General features: G+C 37.6%; 5 protein-coding genes and 1 pseudogene across 5 annotated transcripts; all 6 read right to left on the bottom strand.

Moving 5' to 3' along the window:
• Nucleotides 1-484: 484 nt before the first annotated feature.
• On the bottom strand, nucleotides 485-2,176 carry LOC116315084 (transcription factor HES-5-like). The gene is made up of 2 exons (XM_031733252.2): nucleotides 2,094-2,176; nucleotides 485-1,969 (listed from the first exon to the last, which is right to left on the bottom strand). Exons 1-2 carry the CDS (start codon nucleotides 2,154-2,156, stop codon nucleotides 1,643-1,645), a joined length of 390 nt encoding a protein of 129 aa, XP_031589112.1. The 5' UTR covers nucleotides 2,157-2,176; the 3' UTR covers nucleotides 485-1,642.
• Nucleotides 2,177-5,789: 3,613 nt separating this feature from the next.
• On the bottom strand, nucleotides 5,790-6,649 carry LOC116315037 (protein hairy-like). Its single transcript, XM_031733194.2, has 2 exons — nucleotides 6,533-6,649; nucleotides 5,790-6,418 (listed from the first exon to the last, which is right to left on the bottom strand). The coding sequence occupies exons 1-2, from the start codon at nucleotides 6,593-6,595 to the stop codon at nucleotides 6,098-6,100; spliced, it is 384 nt and encodes a 127-aa protein (XP_031589054.1). The 5' UTR covers nucleotides 6,596-6,649; the 3' UTR covers nucleotides 5,790-6,097.
• A 1,816-nt stretch (nucleotides 6,650-8,465) lies between these two features.
• On the bottom strand, nucleotides 8,466-9,061 carry LOC116315052 (annotated as a pseudogene).
• Nucleotides 9,062-13,559: 4,498 nt separating this feature from the next.
• LOC116315085 (transcription factor HES-5-like) lies at nucleotides 13,560-14,175 on the bottom strand. Its single transcript, XM_031733253.2, has 2 exons — nucleotides 14,106-14,175; nucleotides 13,560-13,992 (listed from the first exon to the last, which is right to left on the bottom strand). The coding sequence occupies exons 1-2, from the start codon at nucleotides 14,166-14,168 to the stop codon at nucleotides 13,573-13,575; spliced, it is 483 nt and encodes a 160-aa protein (XP_031589113.2). The 5' UTR covers nucleotides 14,169-14,175; the 3' UTR covers nucleotides 13,560-13,572.
• Nucleotides 14,176-17,244: 3,069 nt separating this feature from the next.
• On the bottom strand, nucleotides 17,245-17,842 carry LOC116315034 (transcription factor HES-5-like). The gene is made up of 2 exons (XM_039611883.1): nucleotides 17,780-17,842; nucleotides 17,245-17,664 (listed from the first exon to the last, which is right to left on the bottom strand). The coding sequence occupies exons 1-2, from the start codon at nucleotides 17,840-17,842 to the stop codon at nucleotides 17,245-17,247; spliced, it is 483 nt and encodes a 160-aa protein (XP_039467817.1).
• A 3,558-nt stretch (nucleotides 17,843-21,400) lies between these two features.
• On the bottom strand, nucleotides 21,401-22,336 carry LOC116315060 (transcription factor HES-5-like). The gene is given in 2 exon segments (XM_031733214.2): nucleotides 21,401-22,153; nucleotides 22,267-22,336. Coding segments are annotated over 2 exon segments (234 nt in total). The 5' UTR covers nucleotides 22,330-22,336; the 3' UTR covers nucleotides 21,401-21,982.
• Between the last annotated feature and the right edge of the window lie 305 nt (nucleotides 22,337-22,641).

The following is a 22,641-nucleotide window of genomic DNA, read 5'->3' as shown; positions in this document are numbered from 1 at the left end:
AGTTTGCCCCCTCACATATACTAATGTGCCACAAACAGGACTATACCACCAACCATTCCCATTTTATTACGGTATATCCATATAAATGGCCCACCCTGTATTTTAGCATTAAAAATATAATTTTAAATAATGAGCTTGAGCATACTGGCGGATTAACAATTACACAATTACCAATTCTGTTAATTTATAGCAGCTGTTCCACCAAATATAAACCAAACATTGGGTGCCCCAAAAAGACGTTAGATGGACTTCTTCATTCTGAAAACGCTACATCCAGATAAACAGAATCAGCTTTTTGGGATTTCATCAGCTTGATGATTGAGCATCAATGCACTTACACTGGGTGGTGTTCTAATAATTTTGTTAGTCACTGTCTGACTAGCATCAGTGTAAAAAAGATAACGGATCAACTGCATAAAACGGATCAACTGCATAAAACGGATCAACTGCATAAAAATGAAAGCACAATGTTTTACACTGGTAGTGTTTATTTATTGAACAAGGACAAAAGCTCAAACAGGAGGTGATGATACATCACAACAACAACTTGTAGATTTCTACAAGACACAGTGTACTCAGAAAGAGTAGAGGAAAAGCTGTCTTTATGAAAGACAATCAATTTACAATATTCAAAAACCCAGTACTCAGTGACATTTGATTTCTTTTTCCACTTTCACTCACTAAACAGCAAATGACCTTAAAATACATTGTTGTTAACTGCTGAATTCAATTTGTTCTCACAAAGTAAATATTACTTTGTCTTCTCAAACCTGACAGTAACAAAAACAGTAATGTTTTCAGTAAAACAATAAACATATTGATCTTAAAACAGATCAAGTTTTAGTAATGACATACATTGAGATACACGTCATCTAAATGTCCACATAGAACAATTAAGATATTAAACTGATCAATAACGATCATGAAGTACAAATATCACTGTCAAGTTTTTACCGACTAAGAAAACGGTGATATTAAGAAAACTTTTTAGAAAGAAGCTGTAAACACTTAGATCTTATAACAAATTCAACCTTGAATTTAGATTAATGTTAAACTGATCAGTAACAGTCAAGAGGTACAAACATCACAATTACATGACTTGCCCACATTGAGTCGTATAGTTAGAAAATTTTTATGAAAGAAATACTAAAGATTTGGATCTTATAACAGATCAATTTTGTGTGATTAATATCTACAATCACAATGAGTCCTTAAAATGGACATTTAAAATTTAGATCCCAAAAATCGAAAACCAGCAAAAGGTAACAAATGTCAATTGAAAAAAATCAATAATAGTAAAAAGTATTACCATAACATCATCAGTACATGAAGTACAGAAAGAAACAATTAAAATTGCTGATGCAATCAGATTCACTTCATGCAATATGCATGACATGAAATTTTCTTTCTCAACATGAAAGATATTGTTATTACACTTTCCTTAGGAAATGTCATCTGGCACACACACACACACACACACACACACACACACACACACACACACACACACACACACACACAAAGTAAAACCTTCTGTACATACAGAAGAAAAAGTCCACAGAATTTTAAACAATTCAGTCCAGTCATGTTTGACCAATATGGTCTGTTTAGCTTGTCTGGTATGGACTCCAGTGTGAGGGTTCTACCATGGCCTCCAGAGGTCGCTGTTGTCTTTTCTCTCCAGAGAGCATTGGGTGATGCTGGTCTGAGCTGTGGAGCTCAGAAGACAAAGGTCAACTTCCCTCAGCTTCTCATCAGAGGCAGTCTGCAGCTTGTTGGAGTGGGTCACCAGGTTTTTCTGCAGCTGTAGCTGTGCCAGTAAGCAAACGGTCATCTCCAGGATGTCTGCCTTCTCCAGTTTGGAGTCTGGCTGCTGTTTGAGGAACTCTGGACCCAGGAGAGACTTGAGCTGCTCAATGCAGGTGTTGATTCGCTCTCTGCGTAACTTCTCCACCAGAGGCTTTCTGAGCTGCAGAAAGAAGAACAAAGTCATGAATAAACTTGTTCAGGAGTTTGTTTGTTTTTTTGTTACAAAAAGAAAAGAAAGACCGTCAACTTAATAATAATTTAAATCCAGGCAGTGCTCAATTTACCTTGTGGGTCAGAGTCAAATGATCCGTTGAAGTGGTCATTGGTGCAGCAGTTGTAGGTGCCATGGTTGGATCGCTGTGTGGCAGAAGTCTCTGTAGCGAGAATCTGATCTCTGCTGGCTTCATGGCTCCTACTTATAGTCCCACATTTCCATATCAATCTGTGGGTCTTACTCTGGTTGAGATTTCCCACAGTCTGAACCAATCAGAGAGCTCTGCGAGACAATAAGGCATGTGGAGCAGCAACATGCTCCTGTATGCCTGGGGGATAATGGTTAGGTCTCAGGGGAACAGCTGGAGGACTGGGGGGAGACTGAGACATGCCCACAGATCTCTGTATGAAGCTGGGAAAGTGGTGACCCTGTAGAAGATCTGCTGCCAGATGCTGAGATCAATGATTCTGACTGAGCACACGCTCATTATCCCAGTGCACGTGTGCAGGAATAACAAAGCTGTAATGTATGAATTTCATATAAGCAAAAAAAGTGATAGACTAGGTGGAATTTTCTGCATTTTCTGCTTCTGTTGATTTTAATGGACAATTTAGTAATTTGTATTTTCTATCATAGAGCTTAAATATCTTTTTTTTTTATTTATCCAAAAACACAAATGATTTGAAAACTCTACCATAAGATCTTTGAATGCTGTATGTACACATTTAATTTAAATTACTCAATATTATATATTAAAATACTCAAGCCATCCAGATGCCACTGTGTCTTATGACGCGTGCCTTGTAACCACTGTGAGTAGCAGGTCGATCTCAGTTTCCCACACTTACCCACGTGCTGTGGCCATTGAGCCACAAAGGGATTTTTGTCACAGATGCTGGTTGTGTGTTGTTATAGAGACAGTGAATTACATCACAAACCATCTGGTGGGAATTGGCTGGGATAATAACATTTGAAAAGATTATGTCAAAATAATTTCTACTTTAATTTTGACACATTTTGATCCTCGGTTCATATTTTTGACTGATAACTGACTGAGAGCTGGATTGAAATTTTGGGATTGTGATGGTGGGAGCCTTTCTGGGTGACAGAATTTTCATGAAGTGTGTCAAATCCCTTTGGAGAATTCACAGGCTGCTGGTGGAGTGATTGCCACTGAACTCTTGTCTCATGGGTTTTCCCACACTTCTGTCATTTGCCTAAAGTAAGCATGCCCCGATTATTTACCCATACTTCAATGTGTGAAAGTTGAAATTAAATCATTCCAACAAATTGGAAAGGGACTTAGAATGCTTTACATCAGGAATGGGGAGGCCAGATACTGCAGCATACAAAGAAGCATACAGAGGTTCAACATCTGTAATAAGGGAATTCAACTACAGTAGGTTAACCTCAGCTAATAATGGGTAATGTTTGAGTATTTCTTCATCATCTGGCTTTTTGCTGAGATGCTAAATCTTTTGTAAAACCTTATGCTGTATATGTTAAGCCTGCAGGGCAGCTCACTGGTGTGGTGGTCAGCACTGATACTTGATATTAATAAGGTCAGTGGTTTGAATCCAACATGAGAACTTTATGTACAGAATTTGTATGTAGTCCCCTCTATTAGGATGTTATGAATGGATGGCATCACTACACCTATCAACTTGAGATTTATCTGTATCCTCTAGCTTTATTTTGTCCTGTGCAGACTGAGACAACATCAGTGGTTTGCAATGAATTTCCAGCTAGCTATCTAATTAGACAACTGTGTTCTAGAAATCCCCATGACCTTCATTGTCTTTTAAAGTGGTGATTTGTGAGTTTTAAATATTAGCTTATGTTTTCTCTCAGAAAAGTGGGGTATTAATAAAATCGACTATGTTGACCGGATAACTTGCAGAATCTAAGAATTAGTGATATCCATCCAATGTAAAGCTGTATCTATAGCATGTTTCTAGAAACAGTATGTCCTGTTGAGCAAGATTCCCTTCTGTAAGAGGCATGGAGGCAACCTGTTACATGTTCACCTCTTTTCTCCGTTTCATATTATCTTGGAAAATATATTCCTGAGAAAGAAACAGCTTTGATTTGAGCACCAAAAAGACATAAACAGACTTGGCAAAGGGTCAAGTGAATGAATGAGAAGAAATGCTGTAAGTAAACTATTCATTTTGAATAACTTTTATATGCCTACTTAAAGAGTTTGCATGTGCACTTTTAATTAAAGACCTCTAGTTTGTTCAGTTTAACTTGGATCCACAAAAACTTATGAAATCATCTCTGTGACAGGGATATTCTTCATTTAGGCTTGAACTTACAATAGGCGTTATGACGAATAGATTTTAGACCCCAAATAAATTTAACAACAATTGAATGTGTGACACGTTGCGCAGTTTGCACTGTCAATAACAAAATTATTCTTTCATAATTTTTCTTTATGAATTTCTTCAGATCGTGTCTTTGATTTAAGTCCACACAAGACACTTCAACGATCTCTTGTTAAAATAGAGCTTAACAATAAGAAATGACAATAAAAAAAAATGGTGTTACTGTTTTATGTAAAAAAGGAATGAACAAAATCATGGCCAAAAAGACAACAACAACAAAAAGATTGGAAATATGGAGTCAGGCTCCTTTTTATCCCCTGTCACTTCAGGGCAAAGGTCTGGATCTATTGTTCCTCTGAGGCTCTGTGAGTGAGTTTCTTCTGGTTTCCCACAGTCCGTCCTTTCAGTGCTTTCACTACAGGAACAATAGAAGTGTGTCTTAGTCTGCATGTCATTAGATTTAGTTTGTGATGGTTTCATGGAAGTGAAAGCTTTTACTTTAAACACACCAGAAACACTTGATTTGATCAAAGTAGCAGTGCCTAAAAAGTGTCTTTTATTTTTGTTTTAAAAACCCAAATATCCAGAAATTTCCCCTCATTAAAAAAAGGATTGAACCTTGTTTTTCTTTTGTATGCTCTAACCTAAATAGTTTTTAGACTGCAACATTTTTAATTGGATATGTAAATTAAACAAAGATCAGTGATAAACACCCCTTAAATTGACCTAAATTGGAAGTGAATGGAGTACATCTTATTACCATTACTTATGAAAACCACAACAAACAACAACATGGAAATAAAGTTTTCACTTGGCAGTGTTTGTTTATTTAACAAGAGCCACATAAAACAAAATGCTTTAAACAGGAAGTGATGATACATCACAACGACAACTTGTAGATTTCTACAAGACACACTGTACTCAGAGAGAGTGAAGGAACACCGTCTTTGTGAAAGACAAAATATTTACAGCATTTAAGAACACATTAATCAGTATTAAAACTGTTAATATTGACCTTCAAACAGATCACATTTACATTGCCAAAAGAAAAAAAACACCTATCGCAAAAAAGCTGACAGTATGAAACATTTTTCAATAAAATGCTAAAATATTAATCTTAAAACAGATTGTTTTTCAGTAATCACGAAGTGATCAGTGTTTATCAAAAGGTACAAATAATGTACCGTTTAATCCTCAGTGAATAGTAGGGGTTAAAATTGTCATATCAAGCCTTTTATAATTAAAAGGATAAACAACCGGATCTTAGAACAGATCCGTTTTGATATTAAATGGAGGTTAAGTCCATTACTACAATCAGTCCAGAAAAAGGACATTTAAATCTTAGATCACAATGGTCAAAAACAAACAAACAAAATACTACATTTGGTTCATGCAACATGCATGACATGAGGTTTTCTTTCTTAATGTGAAAGATGTCATTTCCTCAGGAAATGTCAACTTGCACAGAAAAAAAACAGACAAAAACTATAGTACTATATATACAACTATGTTACTATAACACGTACATTAGGCATTGATAATAATCGCTGATGCAATCAGATTTCATTCATGCTACATGCATGACAAGATCTTTTCTTCCTTAACACGAAAGGCTCTATTGCTGTCATTTCCTCAGGAAATGTCGTTTTGCACACACACAAGAACACAGAAAGTTCAAATAATTCAGTCCTGTCACGTTTGACCAATATGGTCTTTTTTTCTTGGTATTAACTCCAGTTTGTAGTGTCTACCATGGCCTCCAGAGGGCGCTGTTGATTGGACATTTGTTTTTGGTGATCATGTTCTGGACTGTGGAGCTCAGAGGAGAGAAGTCAGCCTCTTTCAGCTTCTCATCAGAGGCAGTCTGCAGCTTGTTGCAGTGCGTCAACAGGTTTCTCTGCTGCTGTAGCTGTGTCAGGAAGCAAACAGTCATCTCCAGGATGTCTGCCTTCTCCAGTTTGGAGTCTGGCTGCTGTTTGAGGAACTCTGGACCCAGGAGAGACTTGAGCTGCTCAATGCAGGAGTTGATTCGCTCTCTGCGTAACTTCTCCACAAGAGGCTTTCTGAGCTGCAAAGAAGAGGAATAATACAATTAATAAACGTGTTCGGGAGTTTTGTGTTAGCAAGAAAATATAATTGATAAAACTTTTTAGAAAACAAATTCCACTATTTTTTGATTTACCTTGTGAGTCAGAGTCAGATGCTCCTCAGAACTGTTAAGTGCTGCAGGGATTTTAGGTGCCATGCCTGGATCTCTGTGCTGTGGAGATCTCTGTAGAGAGAATCTGGTCTCTGCTGGTTTCATCCCTCCCATTTATACTACAGCATCTCCATATGAATGTGTGGGTCTTAGTCTGGTTGAGGTTTCCCACAGTCTGAGCCAATCAGAGTGCTCTGCGAGACAATAAGGCATGTGGAGCCAGCAGCATGCTGCCGTTAATGCCTGGGGGATAATAGTGAGGTCTCAGGAGAACAGGTGGAAGACTGTGGGTAAACGAAGCGAGTGTAACAGATCTCTGTGTGATTATGGGAAAGGGGTGACCCTGTAGGGAAAGGAGATCTGCTGCCTGATACTGGGATCAATGGTTTTGACCAAGCACACGCTGATTATCCCATCACACGTCAGGGAAAAACATTCATGTTTTAATGTAAAAATTATGGGTAAAAATGAAATAATGGGATTAATGGTTTATTTTGCATGTGTTGTTTATAATGAGATTCATTTTAAGGGAAACTGTAAATCATCAATTTGATTTTAACTGATAATTTCATTTATACTATTGTATAAAGAGTTAAAAAAAATTTTTATATATAAATATATTTTTTTTTTTTACAAATGCAAGAATATATTTTGGTGTTGTACTAATTAATTAAATCATAATGTCTCTGGAAAATGATCATGTAGCCGACCAGATGCAGTCATGTCTTTTGACACGTGCCGTATAGTCAGCATGAGTAGCAAGTTAATTTCAGTTTCCCACACCCGTGTTATTGTCAATGAACCACAAAAGAACTTCTGCTGCAGATGCTGTGGGTTGTTATAGAAACATGAGGTTACATCACTAACCACCTGGAGGGAAAGAATCTCATTGGCTGTCTTGGACAGTTGTTACAATTCAAATTTATAATAAAAAAAATCATTCTTAAAGTAATCAAATTAGGGTACAACTATTTGGAAAGTATTATTTTCAGTTTGCAATCAGCTACACATTTTATACCTCTCATGCTAATCATGATTACTGACCATCAACTACATCAAAATTTCACCTCTTAGGATCCAGGGGGTGAGGGCTGGTGGTGGCAGTTTCATGAATTGTGTCCAGTGCTTCTGGTGGATTAATTCACAACTGGTGGGGTGAATATGTCCTACTCTTTTCTCCAAAGTATTCAATTAACCATTAATAATTAAATAATAAAAAAAGAATAACTCTTGTGCCCTGTTGCAGGTTGAAAATTCTCCCACAGAATCATCTTTTAAAATATTTACCTATTAATCAATATGTAAAAATAAAACTGAATGTCATGCCCTGTCAAAATTGAGATAAATAACTTAAGCAAAAATATTAACAGTATTAGATGGCCTTCAACTTTTTGTCACCCAAAGTTTACATAAGCAACAAAAGGTCAGATGTTGCAGCAGCTGAAAAAAATATGCACAGCTGCAGCCTGTGGTTGGAATTAGATTATTTAGAAACTGAAGTTGTTTCCCCTTAACTTAAACCTCACATAGTCTTAAATGTAACGGGATACAGCTTCATCCTCTGTGCTAACTATGAGCTCTGGAACCTTTGTAGTTAAAACAAATATAACAACAACGGGTCCACTACAGCTGTGTCATTAAAAAAATGCTGTAACTAAATTTTTTAATTACTGTAATGTATTGCTAAATTATTTTGTAATAGTTTGACCTAAAAAATAAAGATCTATCTCAAACTCTGCAAATGAAACAGTTTACTGAACAAAATAGGTGGTATGATATATAAAAAACTAGAGTAACAGTTTTAATCAAAGGCTTGATGTTAAATTGATTGTCGTAAAAGAACAAACGTTTTAAGCTCTGTTCTTTCAGGGCAAAGGTCTGTATCTAATGGTCCAGAAGGGCTCTGCAGACAAGTTTATTCTGGTTGTTGACTATTCACTGCTTTTATTATTGACCGCCAGAGGGCGCTGTTGTTTGAACATTCGTTTTTGGTGCTGCTGGTCTGGACGGTGGAGCTCAGAGGACAGAGTCAGCCTTTCTCAGGTTCTTGTCAGAGCACCAGTGCAGCTTGTTGAAATGGGTCAGCAGGCTTCTCTGCTATCAGCTCTGCTATTGGCTCTGCTGCTGTAGCTTTGTTCAGGAAGCAAACAGTCATCTCCAGGATTTCTGCTTTCTCCAGTTTGGAGTCCGGCTGCTGTTTGAAGAACCCTGGACCCAGGATAAACTTCAGCTGCTCAACGCAGGACTTAATTCTGTCTTTGCACAACTTCTCCACCAGAGGCTTTCCCAGCTGCAGAAAGTAGAAAATACATTAAAAAAAATTGTTCAAGACTTTTGTTTTAGTGAAAAAGTATATCATTTATTAAAAGTTTTTGACAATTGCATCAATTTTTGATTTACCTTATGAGTTGGAGTCACTTTCTCCTGATAGCTGATCATTGCAGTAGTGACTGTAGTTGGATCGCTGTGCTGTAAAGGTCTCAGTGGACAGAACCTGATTTCTGGTGTCATCCCTCCCATTTATACTTCACCATCTCTATATGAATGTGTGGGTCTTTCCCTGCTTGAGTTTTCCCAGTCTGAGCCAATCAGAGAGATATAAGGCATGGTCAGTGGCATCATGCTCCTGTTATTGCCCAGGGAACAATGGTTAGAGATCAGGGGAACAGGCGATAGACTCTGGGACACAGAGGTACTCCCAGAGCTCTATCTGAATCTCAGAAAATAGAAACCCTGTAAAGAAAACTAATATCCCATTTAGTCAATGGGAGTAACACGTTAATCTGGGTTTCCCACACTGACTCCCTGTGCTGTTGTCAGTGAGCCACAAAGAGACTTTAGTGGCAGATGCTGCCTGTGTGTTGCTGTAGAAAGAAAGCATTGCATCACCAACCATCTGGAGGGAAAGGATCCCATTGGTTGGCTCTGAGTGGTTGTAAAATTTGAAATTGTGGTGAAAATTTGCCATAATCAGAGTAGTTTCACATCATATTTTCAGGTTGCAATCACTGTCACACATTGTGAATTATGACTGATTAATGACCATCAACCACATCAGAATTTTAGTATTCAAGATTCCTGGTGGATAGCAGCAATATCATAGAACTGCAATGACATAAAAACCAATTCATTTGCAGCTGTCTGAGTGATTTGTATTTCCACAATTATTTAACTAATAGAAATAAGCACAAGCTAATATGTAAGTTAAAATCCACAGCCTGTCCGTTATTGGCTCCACTCTGTAGGTGTCTACGATGGTCTCCAGAGGCCACTCTTGAAGACATTCTTGTCTTTGGTGATGCTGGTTTGGACTCACAGGAGCCACTTTTTCCAGTTTGGAGTCTGGATGCTGTTTAAGGAACTCTGGACCAAGGAAAGACTTAAGCTGCTCAGTGAAAGTGTTGATTTCCTCTCTATGTAACTTCTCCACAAAAGGATTTCTGATCTGCATAAAGAATACCAAGATCATCAAATAACCAGTTGGTGACTGTCATTTCATCAAACAAAACAAATCATGTTCTGTTTGTTCTATTGAATCCTAAATTTACCTTGTGGGTCAGAGGGTTTCTTAGCATAGATGATTGCTGCAGTGATTACAGGTGCCACCTGTGGTTCTTTATGCTGTACTCTGTACTCAGAATCTGACCTGGGTCAGCAGCATTCACAGGGGACAGTAGTTTAGTATCAGGGAAACAGCTGGAGGATTTTGTGCTGTGCAGTCAGTGGGAGTTAGCTAAACAAGCTAAACTTAGTTTTCCGCACTGGTTTTCTGTACAGAACAGACCCTTGGAGGGAAAGTCTGATTGGGTCATTCTGACATACCATGAAAAGACGTGGACGTGATGCTTTCTGCTTTTAATTATGTTCATTCTTTTTCACCTCAAAAAAGGTGTCAATGCTGTACATTAATCACTGAAAGGTGTGTGTGTGTGTGTGTGTGTGTGTGTGTGTGTGTGTGTGTGTGTGTGTGTGTGTGTGTGTGTGTGTGTGTGTGTGTGTGTGTGTGTGTGTGTGTGTGTGTGTTGGTGGGTGGGGGTGGGTGATGGGGTGTTCATGGGGATTGCTGAAGTGTGCCAAATCCCTTTGCAGTAATAAAAAGCTGCTGGTGCTTTTGCCACAGTCCCCCAAAATTAGCAGGTGCCTGCCTACAAATAGACTTTCATTAATGGACTGCACATGTGCAGGTGCTACACAGTGGATGAGCTTCTCAGCAAATAATTGCCCATTAAGCCTTGAATGCATTTCTTGAACCCCAGGATATACATCTATAACACATTTTGAGTTTGATCAAGCATTGTTTATTTAAACTATTGTTTGTAATGATAAAGGAATTGTTTCCTTTTGGAAAGCCAACAGATATCATAAGCACTATACTGTAACTTGGACTTCAGCTGTTATTCTCTTAGTTAGAAAAAGAAAAAGTATGATGGCCCATGTGATTTTGTAATTTGAGGGGGTTTAGACTCCTGATTCCTTGTTAATCTGTCAGGGCAAAGGTCTGGATCTATTGTCCCACAGCAGGTATGTGAGTGAGTTTTGCCTGGTTTCCCACACACTTCCCTTTCACTGCTTTCACTGGAAGAACAATAGAAGTGTGCCTCATTATACAACACATTAGATACATTGTCTGAGGTCCTTAAAAAGGGACATGTTTAAAGTTACATTTTTAAAAAAAATGAAAACATGCACGAATGCACAAAAACATGAATTGGTTTGATGGCTTAATGTTGTTCAATTAAATACAGTGACACAAAACGAATAATTCAGCTTCATTAAATGAGTTTGGATTAAATTGCTTCAGACTTTGATAATTTAGTGAAAGAAAACACGTGTAGTTTGATTGTCTGTTAAATTTCTTGAAAATTGATAGCTTGGTTTAAACATGAATTTATATAAAATTATACATTTATATAAATTCGCATGTTTTTTAAAAATATTTATGTTAAACGTCAACAAAAAAAAAACATGTCTGCTCGCTGTACTGAACAGAGAAACAGCTGTCTTTATAAAAGACACAAACAGATTGTGTTTCACATAAAGCAAGGTAGATGTTTACAAAGTTATGTGCACCAATTCACGACTTTGTAGCTACAAGTTCACACTGTATATATTCTGCCAAACTATAATAATACTATGTGATCATGAAATGTTTTTTGTAATTTGAGTTTTCTGTACGCCATTTTCAAACCTTTTCTCTCTCTTTGAATTTATTGTGAGTGCTGAAAATTGCTAGTAGGAAAAATACACAGTTTTTGTGCTGGACAAAGTCATCTTGTCCACGTCACATCTGTGTCCTCTGTCTTTGGTTTGTCTGCTCTCGGTTTCCCACACTCAGTATTGAATAATGTGGTCAGTGCACGACAAAAGGACCCTGAAAAGAGCTTATGTAAAGGTTTGGCTGTGCTTTGACTGAAACAGTGTGACGTCACTAACCATCTGGAGGGAAAGAACATGATTGGTTGGCATGACCGGGCCTGATCAAAATCCCAAACTATTGTCAAAACCAAATCTTTTTTTTTATAACTCAAATAATCTGCACTTAACTATTACACTTGATGGGGAAAATTTGGAATACACATAATCAACTAGTGATCGATAGTTAAGGACTCACAGCCTAATTTGGTTCTAAAGTGTGCCAACAATCCACCACTGAAAGGATGTTAGTGACATATTTTATGTACATTAATTTTGGACACTGATTAATAAAAATAAATATTTGCCATGTTAAAACAGCTTTATATTTAGCAACATAGGAACATACAGGAAGATATCAATATGTTACGACTGGTTATTAAGTATCTTAACACCTTTATGTTTAACATGATCAGTTTTCAGTATTATGCCACCATATTCCATTTCACTCTGTCTACCAAGGACAGAGATCAACATTCATTGTCTCCACTGGGGCTCTGTGAGTGAGTTTCTTCTGGTTTCCCACACTGCATCCTTTCACTGCTTTCACAGGAAGAACAATGGAAGCGTGTCTCCTTACCCATAACATTAAAAGACAATAGTTATCGTTGAAGTTTTGGCCCTCCCATGGCCTGGGGACTGCTCCAAAGTGGTGGCCAATAATTTGTTGATATTTGAAGCTCAAGAAAAAAAAAACACAAAATATTTATGTTTGAATTTTTATATTTAAATGAAGTCCTCTACTAGTTGTGAATTTCCACTTTTTGATTGAATTATGGATTGACAAATGAACAAAACCTTGTATGATCACAATATTCCTTTATTAAGACACACTCAGTATTAACATTTTATAAAGTCTCCAACTGGAGGTAGATAGAGGTGATGATACATCACAACAGCCTGGTAACAACAGACACTGTACTCAAAATGAGTGGAGGATCAGTCAGCTTTACAAAAGACACCAACAGCATGACATGAATCTTCATATCAGACTTTCATAAAACATCTTAAAACAATCACAAAGTGATCCAAATAAGTCAATCCACTGTCTATACAGTGTATTTATCAACTTAACTGCATTTAATTGATACACTAATGATTCTAAAAATGAAAAATAATCTGACATTGTGTCATTCCCATAGGAATTATTTTTTGTAGTTTTTTTTACATGAAAAAGCAGAATAACAGGTTAAGAAAACATCTGTACATACAGAAGAAAGTTTTCTGAAGCAGAATTCTGTAATCTTTAACCAACACGGTCTTTCATGTTGACATGATGCATACTGTCTTTAGTTAAAAGTTATTGTTTGGGTCAAGAACCCAAACAATAACTTCAGTACCTGAAGAGTAGGTAATATTAATAATTGCAGATGCAATCAGATTTCATTCATGCAATGTGCATGACAAGATATTTTGTTTCAAAAAACAAAATATGTTGTTTCTTTGATTTCCTCAGGAAAAAAATCTTCGACTAAAAACAAAACAAAGTAAACTGTTCTGTATGAACAAGAGGCAAAATCTTAAAAATCTCTGAATTTCAGATGAACTCTTTATTTCTTTAACCAATATGATCATTGAAGTTAGTAAGGCTGATTGAAGTCTGTAGGTTTCTACCACGGCCTCCAGAGGGAGCTGGTGACTGTGTTGTCTTTGGTGATGCTGGTCTGGACTGTGTAGCTCAGAGGAGAGAAGTCAGCCTCACTCAGGCTTTTATCAGAGGAAGTGTGCAGCTGGTTGATGTGGTTCAGCAGGTTTCTCTGGGACTGAGTCTTCACCTCTACCTTTGACAGGAAGTTCACCATCTCCTGGGCACACCTGGAATAGCCCTGGTCAAGAACTGCTGAGTCTGCGGCCTGACGCTGCTGCTGCAGTCTTCTCAGGATGCTAACGGTCATCTCCAGGATGTCTGCCTTCTCCAGTTTGGAGTCTGGCTGCTGTTTGAGGAACTCTGGACCCAGGAGAGACTTGAGCTGTTCAATACTGCTGTTGATTCTCTCTCTGCGGATCTTCTCCACCAGAGGCTTTCTGAGCTGCAAGAAGAAGAACAAAGTCATTAATGAAATAATTCAGGTGCACAGGTTTAGCTTTATCAAATTCAATCTTCCATGAATAATGGATAACATTCAGATGATCTCCAATTTACCTTATGAGTCAAAGTCACATGATCCTGAGAATTAGTCATTACTGGAGAGACTGTAGGTGCCATGGCTGGATCTCTGTGCTGTAGAGGTCTCTGTAGAGAGACTCTGATCTCTGCTGCCTTCATCCCTCCTATTTATACTCACACATCTGCATATGAATGTGTGGGTCTTGGTCTGACTGGAGTTTCTCACAGTTTTGACCAATCACAGAGCTGTCCATTAGTGAAAAGAAATCTTGCCCACCACATGCTCAGTGGTCATATTAGTAGGGGACAATTGATACATCCCAGGGGAACAGATGGAGCACTTTTGGGTGGGTGGGTGTGTCAGCGTAAAAGACTCAGAAAGCTCTGTGTGAATCTGGGAAAGTGGTGACCCTGTAGAGAGGATTAATCTGCTGCCTGATGCTGAGATCAGTGACTTTGACTCGGCACACGCTTTTCAAATCAAACTGTTTCTTTGATTAAGATAACTTTTCATTTCTCACCTGACACCCACTTAGTGTCATTGATTATCCTGAAAGTAACATTTTTTGGTTCTCACACAAACTCAATCACACATCAGACTGTCTGAGGGTATTTCTATGGAAAAAAAAAATCATTTAATGTCAGATCTGATCTTTTCCTTCTCACATAAAGTTCAACTCATGTGGCAAAGTGAACAAATTCATTTCTCTAGTGCTGAAGGACACTAGAAAACAATATCAGTGATAATAATGAACAGTACGGTTTCATTATAACATATAGAATGGATTTTTCGTATTTTTCTGATGTCCAGATGTAGCAGGTGTGTTTTTTGCCTTTCAGTTTGTGGTTGGTGTGAGCAGAAAGTTGCCCTCACTTTCCCACACTCAGTGCTGAATGATGTGGTCAGTGCACTACAAAGGACTTTGAAAGGAGCTTTTGTGATGGTCGGTGGTCGTGTGCTCCAACAGAGACAGAGCCTGACGTCACCAACCATCTGGAGGGAAACAACATGATTGGGTGCCTCAAAATTTACTCAAATTTCAAAAGTGGAATATATTTTCTTTCTGTAATAACATACAATTCATGATTCTCTATTTCAGTTTACATTTGGACAAAGTCTGAAAATTGCCCATCATGAAACTTTCATGTTTTCACATGCTCCAAATCTCATGTTCTGAAATGCAGGAGAAGGTCAAGGCAGCTGTTTCCTGAAGTGTGCCAAATCCCTCTGGACAATAGTCAGACACCCGTGTGGTGAAGAATGCAAATCAACTTGAACTGCGACCCTCCTTCTCTTTGGTCCTGGAGACGAGAAACCTCCTCAAGATGTAATTTTATTCTCCATGTACAAAATGTATGGATCTGTGTGAATTCTGGTAAATATATGTATAATACATTGAAACAGCAGGTTACAGTTGGTGGGTGAAAAAATCAAAAACACTTCAAAGTTACCATCATGAAAATGCATATAGATATTGTAATTTCATAAATTCTTCCATTAAATTAAAACTAAATTGTTTCTTAAGTGCTACAAAACTTTGGGGATCAGCAAATATTTTTCATGTTATTTTAATTCTTGGTATGTTTAAAAGTAAGTCATCTCATGCAAATATGCTGTTGTTCTCCATCATCAGTTTTCATTCCATCATATTACCTTTCAAGATGTTTCTCCTCAGGACAGAGGTCAGCATCTGTTGTCCCACTGGGGCTCTGTGAGTGAGTTTCTTCTGGTTTCCCACACTCTGTCCTTTCACTGGAACAACAATAGGAGTGTGTCCCCTTACCCATCATGTGACGAGACAATAGTTATCATGAAAGTTTTAGCCTGCACATAAGGACTGCTCCAAAAATGGTGACTGCTTAAGCTGAACATAACAGAAATATTTTCACTTCATTGGATCACTTCGGTCAAGCTATTGCATATAGAAAAACTAACATAATAATTATAACTCATCAGATGTCTTAATTTGATTTAAATATTATTGTATTTTAATAACTATGACATTTGTATAAGAATAAAGCTTCAGATATGATCATGAAACTCTCACCTGTCACCCTACCACACCATAGTCCAGGTGTGAGCTTTGCTGTTTTTAAAATTATATAGTGATATTGCCTTCAAAAGAATGTATTGGATGCCTGGATGAGTGATCCACAATAATTACAAGACATATATGCATAACATGGAATATAACTTCAACAGAAACACTTTGATGTAATGTCAGTGGTTGTTTATTAAGATAAACAGTGTGTCAAGTTTATATAAAAGCTGAAATGAGTCTAAGATAAATGATGATGCATCACAACAATAACTTGGTAACATCACCAAGACACTGCACTCAAAATGAGTGGGGGACCAATCATCTTCACAAAAGACACAAACATTATGACATGACTCTTCATATCACATTTTCATAAAATACACTTTTGAATAAGCACAAACTGCACTTTATAACAAAGTCAAAGAACAAAGGGATTCTACAACGAATCACATTAAAATAATCACAAAGTGATACGAATAGCAGAACCAGATCCACTGACTTTACAGTGTCAGGTATATAATCCTCTTAAACAAAGGACAAAAATAAATCTGGCTCTGATAACAGAGCAATGCACAATAATCACAAAGATTAAAATTAGTTGAAAAGAAACATCTCAGCAAAATTTGAGTAATTGTGTGTTATCAACATGATAGAATTCAAGAAGTAATAAACTTCATTTCAACATAAATCACCACAATGTGATGCACATTTTTACATACACTGCTAGTAAACATTAGCAGTAAATGCAAAGTGGAACAAGAATGTCAAATGTTCTTTCTTAATATGAAAGAGGAGCTTGTTTCATTCTTTCCATAGGAAATGTTTGTTACATGAACATGTGAATTACGCCTGGTTTTACAAACACCTTCTGTACATACAGAAGAAAAAGTTCCTTTGATCTTTGACCAACGTGGTCTCTAAACATCTCTGTGGAATGACAAGAGGTTTTCTCTCTGGCTTGAAAGATGTTGTTGGTGTCATTTCCTCAGGAAATATCATCTTGCATGAAGAACAAAACAAAGAAAAACCTTCTGTACATACAGAAGAACAAGTCTTTGAATTTTCTTTTCCTGCAATCGTTGACCAATATGATCAGTGTAGATGATCTAGTAGTGATTCCAGTCTGTAGGTTTCTACCACGGCCTCCAGAGGGAGCTGGTGACTGTGTTGTCTTTGGTGATGCTGGTCTGGACTGTGTATCTCAGAGGAGAGAAGTCAGCCTCACTCAGGCTTTTATCAGAGAAAGTGTGCAGCTGGTTGATGTGGTTCAGCAGGTTTCTCTGGGACTGAGTCTTCACCTCCACCTTTGACAGGAAGTTCACCATCTCCTGGGCACACCTGGAATAGCCCTGGTCAAGAACTGCTGAGTCTGCGGCCTGACGCTGCTGCTGCAGTCTTGTCAGGAAGCAAACAGTCATCTCCAGGATGTCTGCCTTCTCCAGTTTGGAGTCTGGCTGCTGTTTGAGGAACTCTGGACCCAAGAGAGACTTGAGCTGTTCAATACTGCTGTTGATTCTCTCTCTGCGGATCTTCTCCACCAGAGGCTTTGTGAGCTGCAAGAAGAAGAACGAAGTCATTAATAAAACAGTTCTGGTGCATAGTTTTAGTGTTATCAAACACAATCTTTAAAGAATAATGAATGACATTCTGATCTGATCTCCAATTTACCTTATGAGTCAGAACAAGATGGTCCTGAGAATTAGTCATTACTGGAGAGACTGTAGGTGCCATGGCTGGATCTCTGTGCTGTAGAGGTCTCTGTAGAGAGACTCTGATCTCTGCTGCCTTCATCCCTCCTATTTATACTCACACATCTGCATATGAATGTGTGGGTCTTGGTCTGACTGGAGTTTCTCACAGTTTTGACCAATCAGAGAGCTGTCCATTAGTGAAAAGAAATCTTGCCCACCACATGCTCAGTGGTCATATTAGTAGAGGACAATTGATACATCCCAGGGGAGCAGATGAAGCACTTTTGGGTGGGTGTGTCAGCGTAAAGGACTCAGAAAGCTCTGTGTGAATCTGGGAAAGTGGTGACCCTGTAGAGAGGATTAATCTGCTGCCTGATGCTGAGATCAGTGACTTTGACTCAGCACACACTTTTCAAATCAAACTGTCAAAGCTGTCAATGAATTAAATATCAATTATCTGTGTTGAAGTCTGTACAAATATACATATTACTGAACAAGAACATAGTTGAAGATTGTGTCTCCCTCTAAACAGCACAAATTTAAAATTTTATTGGTCAAAGTTTAAATGCCTTCTAAACAGAGTATGCTCACATATGAACTGCAGACAGTGTGGATATAATCAGATCCTCACATACAAATTTTCCTTTTGTCGGATCATTTCTCACCTGACACCCACTTAGTGTCATTGATTATCCTGAAAGTAACATTTTTGGTTCTCACATAAATTCAATCAGACATCAGACTGTCTGAGGGTATTTCTATGGAAAAAAATATTTAATGTCAGATCTGATCTCTTCCTTCTCACATAAGGTTCAACTCATGTTGTAAAGTGACTAAATTCATTTCCCAAGTGCTGAAGGACACTAGAAAACAATATCAGTGATAATAATGAAAAGTATTGTTTCATTATAACATATAGAATGGATTTATCTCAGTTTTTCTGATGTCCGGATGTAGCAGGTGTGTTTTTTGGTTTTCAGTTTGTGGTTGGTGTGAGCAGATAGCTGCGCTCACTTTCCCACACTCAGCACTGAATGATGTGGTCAGTGCACTACAAAGGAGTTTTGTGATGGTCGGTGGTCGTGTGCTCAACCAGAGACAGAGCCCGACATCACCAACCATCTGGAGGGAAACAACATGATTGGTTTCCTTCAAATATGCTAAAATGTGAAAATATGATTCAAATACATTCAGATTCTCTGATAATACAAAACTTGGCTTTCTGTTTTTCAGTTTGCAGTTTGGTTAAATTCACTTAACTCAAATTTTATCACAAACAGATGCTTCAGATTATAAATGAGGTGGTCGACGCAGCTGTTTCCTGAAGTGTACCAAATTCCTCTGGACAATAGTCCGGCACTCGTGCATGGTTAGGATGCAAATCAACTTGAACTGTTACCATCTCTGTCTGAGGTTTCCCACCCTTTCTTCATTAGTGAAAGTTTGTCCCACTGGGTCTCTGAGAGTGAGTCTTGTCTATTTTCCCCTAATCTATCTTTTTACTGCTTTTTCTGGTGGATCAGTACAGTTTTGTCTGAATGCTTCATTTAGAAGGCATGTCGCTTAACGTTTTCAAATTCCAACAGATCAAACTGGCCACATTTTCCAACCTAAATAACTACACAAAGGAAACTTCCTCTTGGAGTTTAACTTAACTTATGACCCATTGCATTTAAACAAAAAAAAAAGTGACAACTCAGTCTGTCATAAATGTTTTTTAATTAGGAATATTCTCATTGTTCCACCAGACTTGTTAAACCATATGCTACATAGTAAATCGAAACACTCATTCAATGTCTATATGGTGAAAACTATAAGGAAACTGAGATCATATACAAAGTGTGTATCATTTCAAAAACACGCAACATTGCATTTAAAAATCAAATTAGTTAAAAGGAAAATGCTAATGTTTTTTTAATGAAGTCATCCTATCCAGCTGTAACAGATGTACCATCTGTCTTGTGGGTTGTAGTTGGTGTGAGCAGATAGTTGCTCCACATTCCCACACTCAGTGTTGAATGAGTGGTAAGTGGACCACAAAGGTCTTTGAAAACAGCTTTTGTCATGGTTTGTGGTTGTGTGCTCAGACAGAGACAGAGTCTGATGTCACCAACCATCTGGAGGGAAACAACATGATTGGTGTTTTCAACCATGTGATAAATCCCAAACTAAAGTCAAAACCACATCAGCTGTTTCTCATAATAATATGCACTTGCATGTTTAAGTTATATCTGTTGCAAAATGATACGTTTTACACAAATTCATCTGGTTCAATGGTACAGAAACAGAATATATGGTATTTAAAGTGTGTGTGTGTGTATATATATATATATATATATATGTATATATGTATATATGTATATATGTATAAACTACATATGTCTCTTTATAAATATTAATATAAATACACACAATAGGAAAATATACTAGCTACCTACAGATATTAGAATACAAATTAAGAAATAAGCTCTGGTTTTTGGGGATGGGGATGCAAAATATTGGTTTCTGATGTGTGCCAAATAGACAACAGTTCACAAATGCTGAAATGGTTTAGAATACCATTTAAAAAAGATTAACCTTAGGAACACAGAGATCAGTATTTTCATTTCATATTTTGTGTGTATGTGTTTATGCCCTGTAAATATTTTAATTTGCATCCACTCTCACTCACTGGGATTTTTAAAAAGGGCAGTTTTATAACACTATAGTTCTAAGACCTTTGCAGTATTTGTTCTATTGGTGTTGTCATGTACTATGACTAGCTATTCAGTATTTTAAACCTGTCTGTTATCTACGGTCATGTTCCACTTTTCATTCCACCATATTACCTTTCGTGCTTTGTCTCCTCAGAACAAAGGTTAGCATGTATTGCCCCACTGAGACACAGTGAGTGAGTTTTCTCTGAGTTCCCACACTCTGTCTTTTCACTGCAAGTTTTATCATCCGGAACTGAGGACTGCTCCAAAGTGGTCACTTGATAATTTACCTTGATCACGTACACAGAGCACCTGCGAGACATGTATTATATAACTTTGATATTTTGAAAGCTCTAAAAAAATTACAATTGTAATACATTAATAAGAACTTCTTCGAATATCATACTTTATACTACTGTATAACATTACCATATTACAATATTATATTACAATATTATCCTATATAAAATACTGTATGGGATTTTTAAAGGAATGATGCATATACACTGCAAAGTAAGTATATATATAATATAATGACACAGGAACAGAAAAAATATGTTGATTTCAATTTTTATTAAGATAAACTCAGTATTATCTGTTTTATAAAAGCTCCTATTGGACGACGATAGAGGTGATGATACATCACAAGAACAGCTTTATCAGCAGGACACTGAACCCAAAATGAGTTTAGGATCAGTCGTCTTTACAAAAGACGTAAACATTTTGACACAAATCTTCATATAATGTGCTCCAAAATGAGCATAAACCACACTTTATAACAAGGGTGAAGAAAAAAGTGACACTAAAGCGCATCATATTACAATGATCACAATTTGACATAGTACTTAATACAAAGTAAAGTCGATATACATACATATATATAAAGTTCACAGGCTTTACAGACTAGACATGCTTCTATCTACCCTTTTATACAAAAGGATAAAAATAATTTCACAAGTCCATCCTGAGTAATTAAAACATATATATTTACATACAATGCATTTAGTTTAAAATAAAACCTTCTGTAAACACAGAAGAAAAAGACTGAATGCAATCTTGCAATCATTGACCAACATGGTCTTTAAGCTTGTCTATTGCATGACAAAATGTTTTCTCTCTCTATTAGAAAGATCGTTGGTGTCATTTCCTCAGGAAATGTCATCTGTGACCAAGAACAAACACACACAAAGTAAAACCTTCTGAGCATACAGAAGAACAAGTCTTTTTTTTTAAAGAAAGAAAAATCCTGAAAGAAAAATGGTGACTGTGTTGTCTTTGGTGATGCTGGTCTGGACTGTGTAGCTCAGAGGAGAGAAGTCAGCCTCACTCAGGCATTTATCAGAGGAAGTGTGCAGCTGGTTGATGTGGTTCAGCAGGTTTCTCTGGGACTGAGTCTTCACCTCCACCTTTGACAGGAAGTTCACCATCTCTTGGGCACACCTGGAATAGCTCTTATCAACAGCTGCTGAGTCCACAGGATGACACTATTGCTGCAGTCTTGTCAGGAAGCAAACGGTCATCTCCAGGATGTCTGCCTTCTCCAGTTTGGAGTCTGGCTGCTGTTTGAGGAACTCTGGACCCAGGAGAGACTTGAGCTGTTCAATACTGCTGTTGATTCTCTATCTGCGGATCTTCTCCACCAGAGGCTTTGTGAGCTGCAAGAAGAAGAACGAAGTCATTAATGAAATAATTCAGGTGAACAGGTTTATCTTTATCAAATGCAATCTTTCATGAATAATGAATGACATTCTGATAATCTTTAATTTACCTTATGAGTCAGAGTGAGATGGTCCTGAGAATTAGTCATTACTGGAGAGACTGTAGGTGCCATGGCTGGATCTCTGTGCTGTAGAGGTCTCTGTAGAGAGACTCTGATCTCTGCTGCCTTCATCCCTCCTATTTATACTCACACATCTCCATATGAATGTGTGGGTCTTGGTCTAACTGGAGCTTCTCACGGTGTTGACCAATCAGAGTGGCTGACATAAGAGAAAAGAAATCTGGCCTGCCAGATGCTCGGTGGTCATATTAGTAGGGCACAATTGTTACATCCCAGGGGGAACAGGTGGTGGACTGAAGTGGAGATGGAGTAAAAGACTGAGAAAGCTCTGTGTGGATCTGGGAAAGTGGTGACCCCGTAGAG

This window comes from Oreochromis aureus, linkage group 5, assembly GCF_013358895.1.
Source record: "Oreochromis aureus strain Israel breed Guangdong linkage group 5, ZZ_aureus, whole genome shotgun sequence".
Taxonomy (NCBI): Eukaryota; Metazoa; Chordata; class Actinopteri; order Cichliformes; family Cichlidae; genus Oreochromis; species Oreochromis aureus.
Note: the sequence above shows the minus strand (reverse complement) of the source record. Positions and strands in the feature narration are given on the sequence as shown.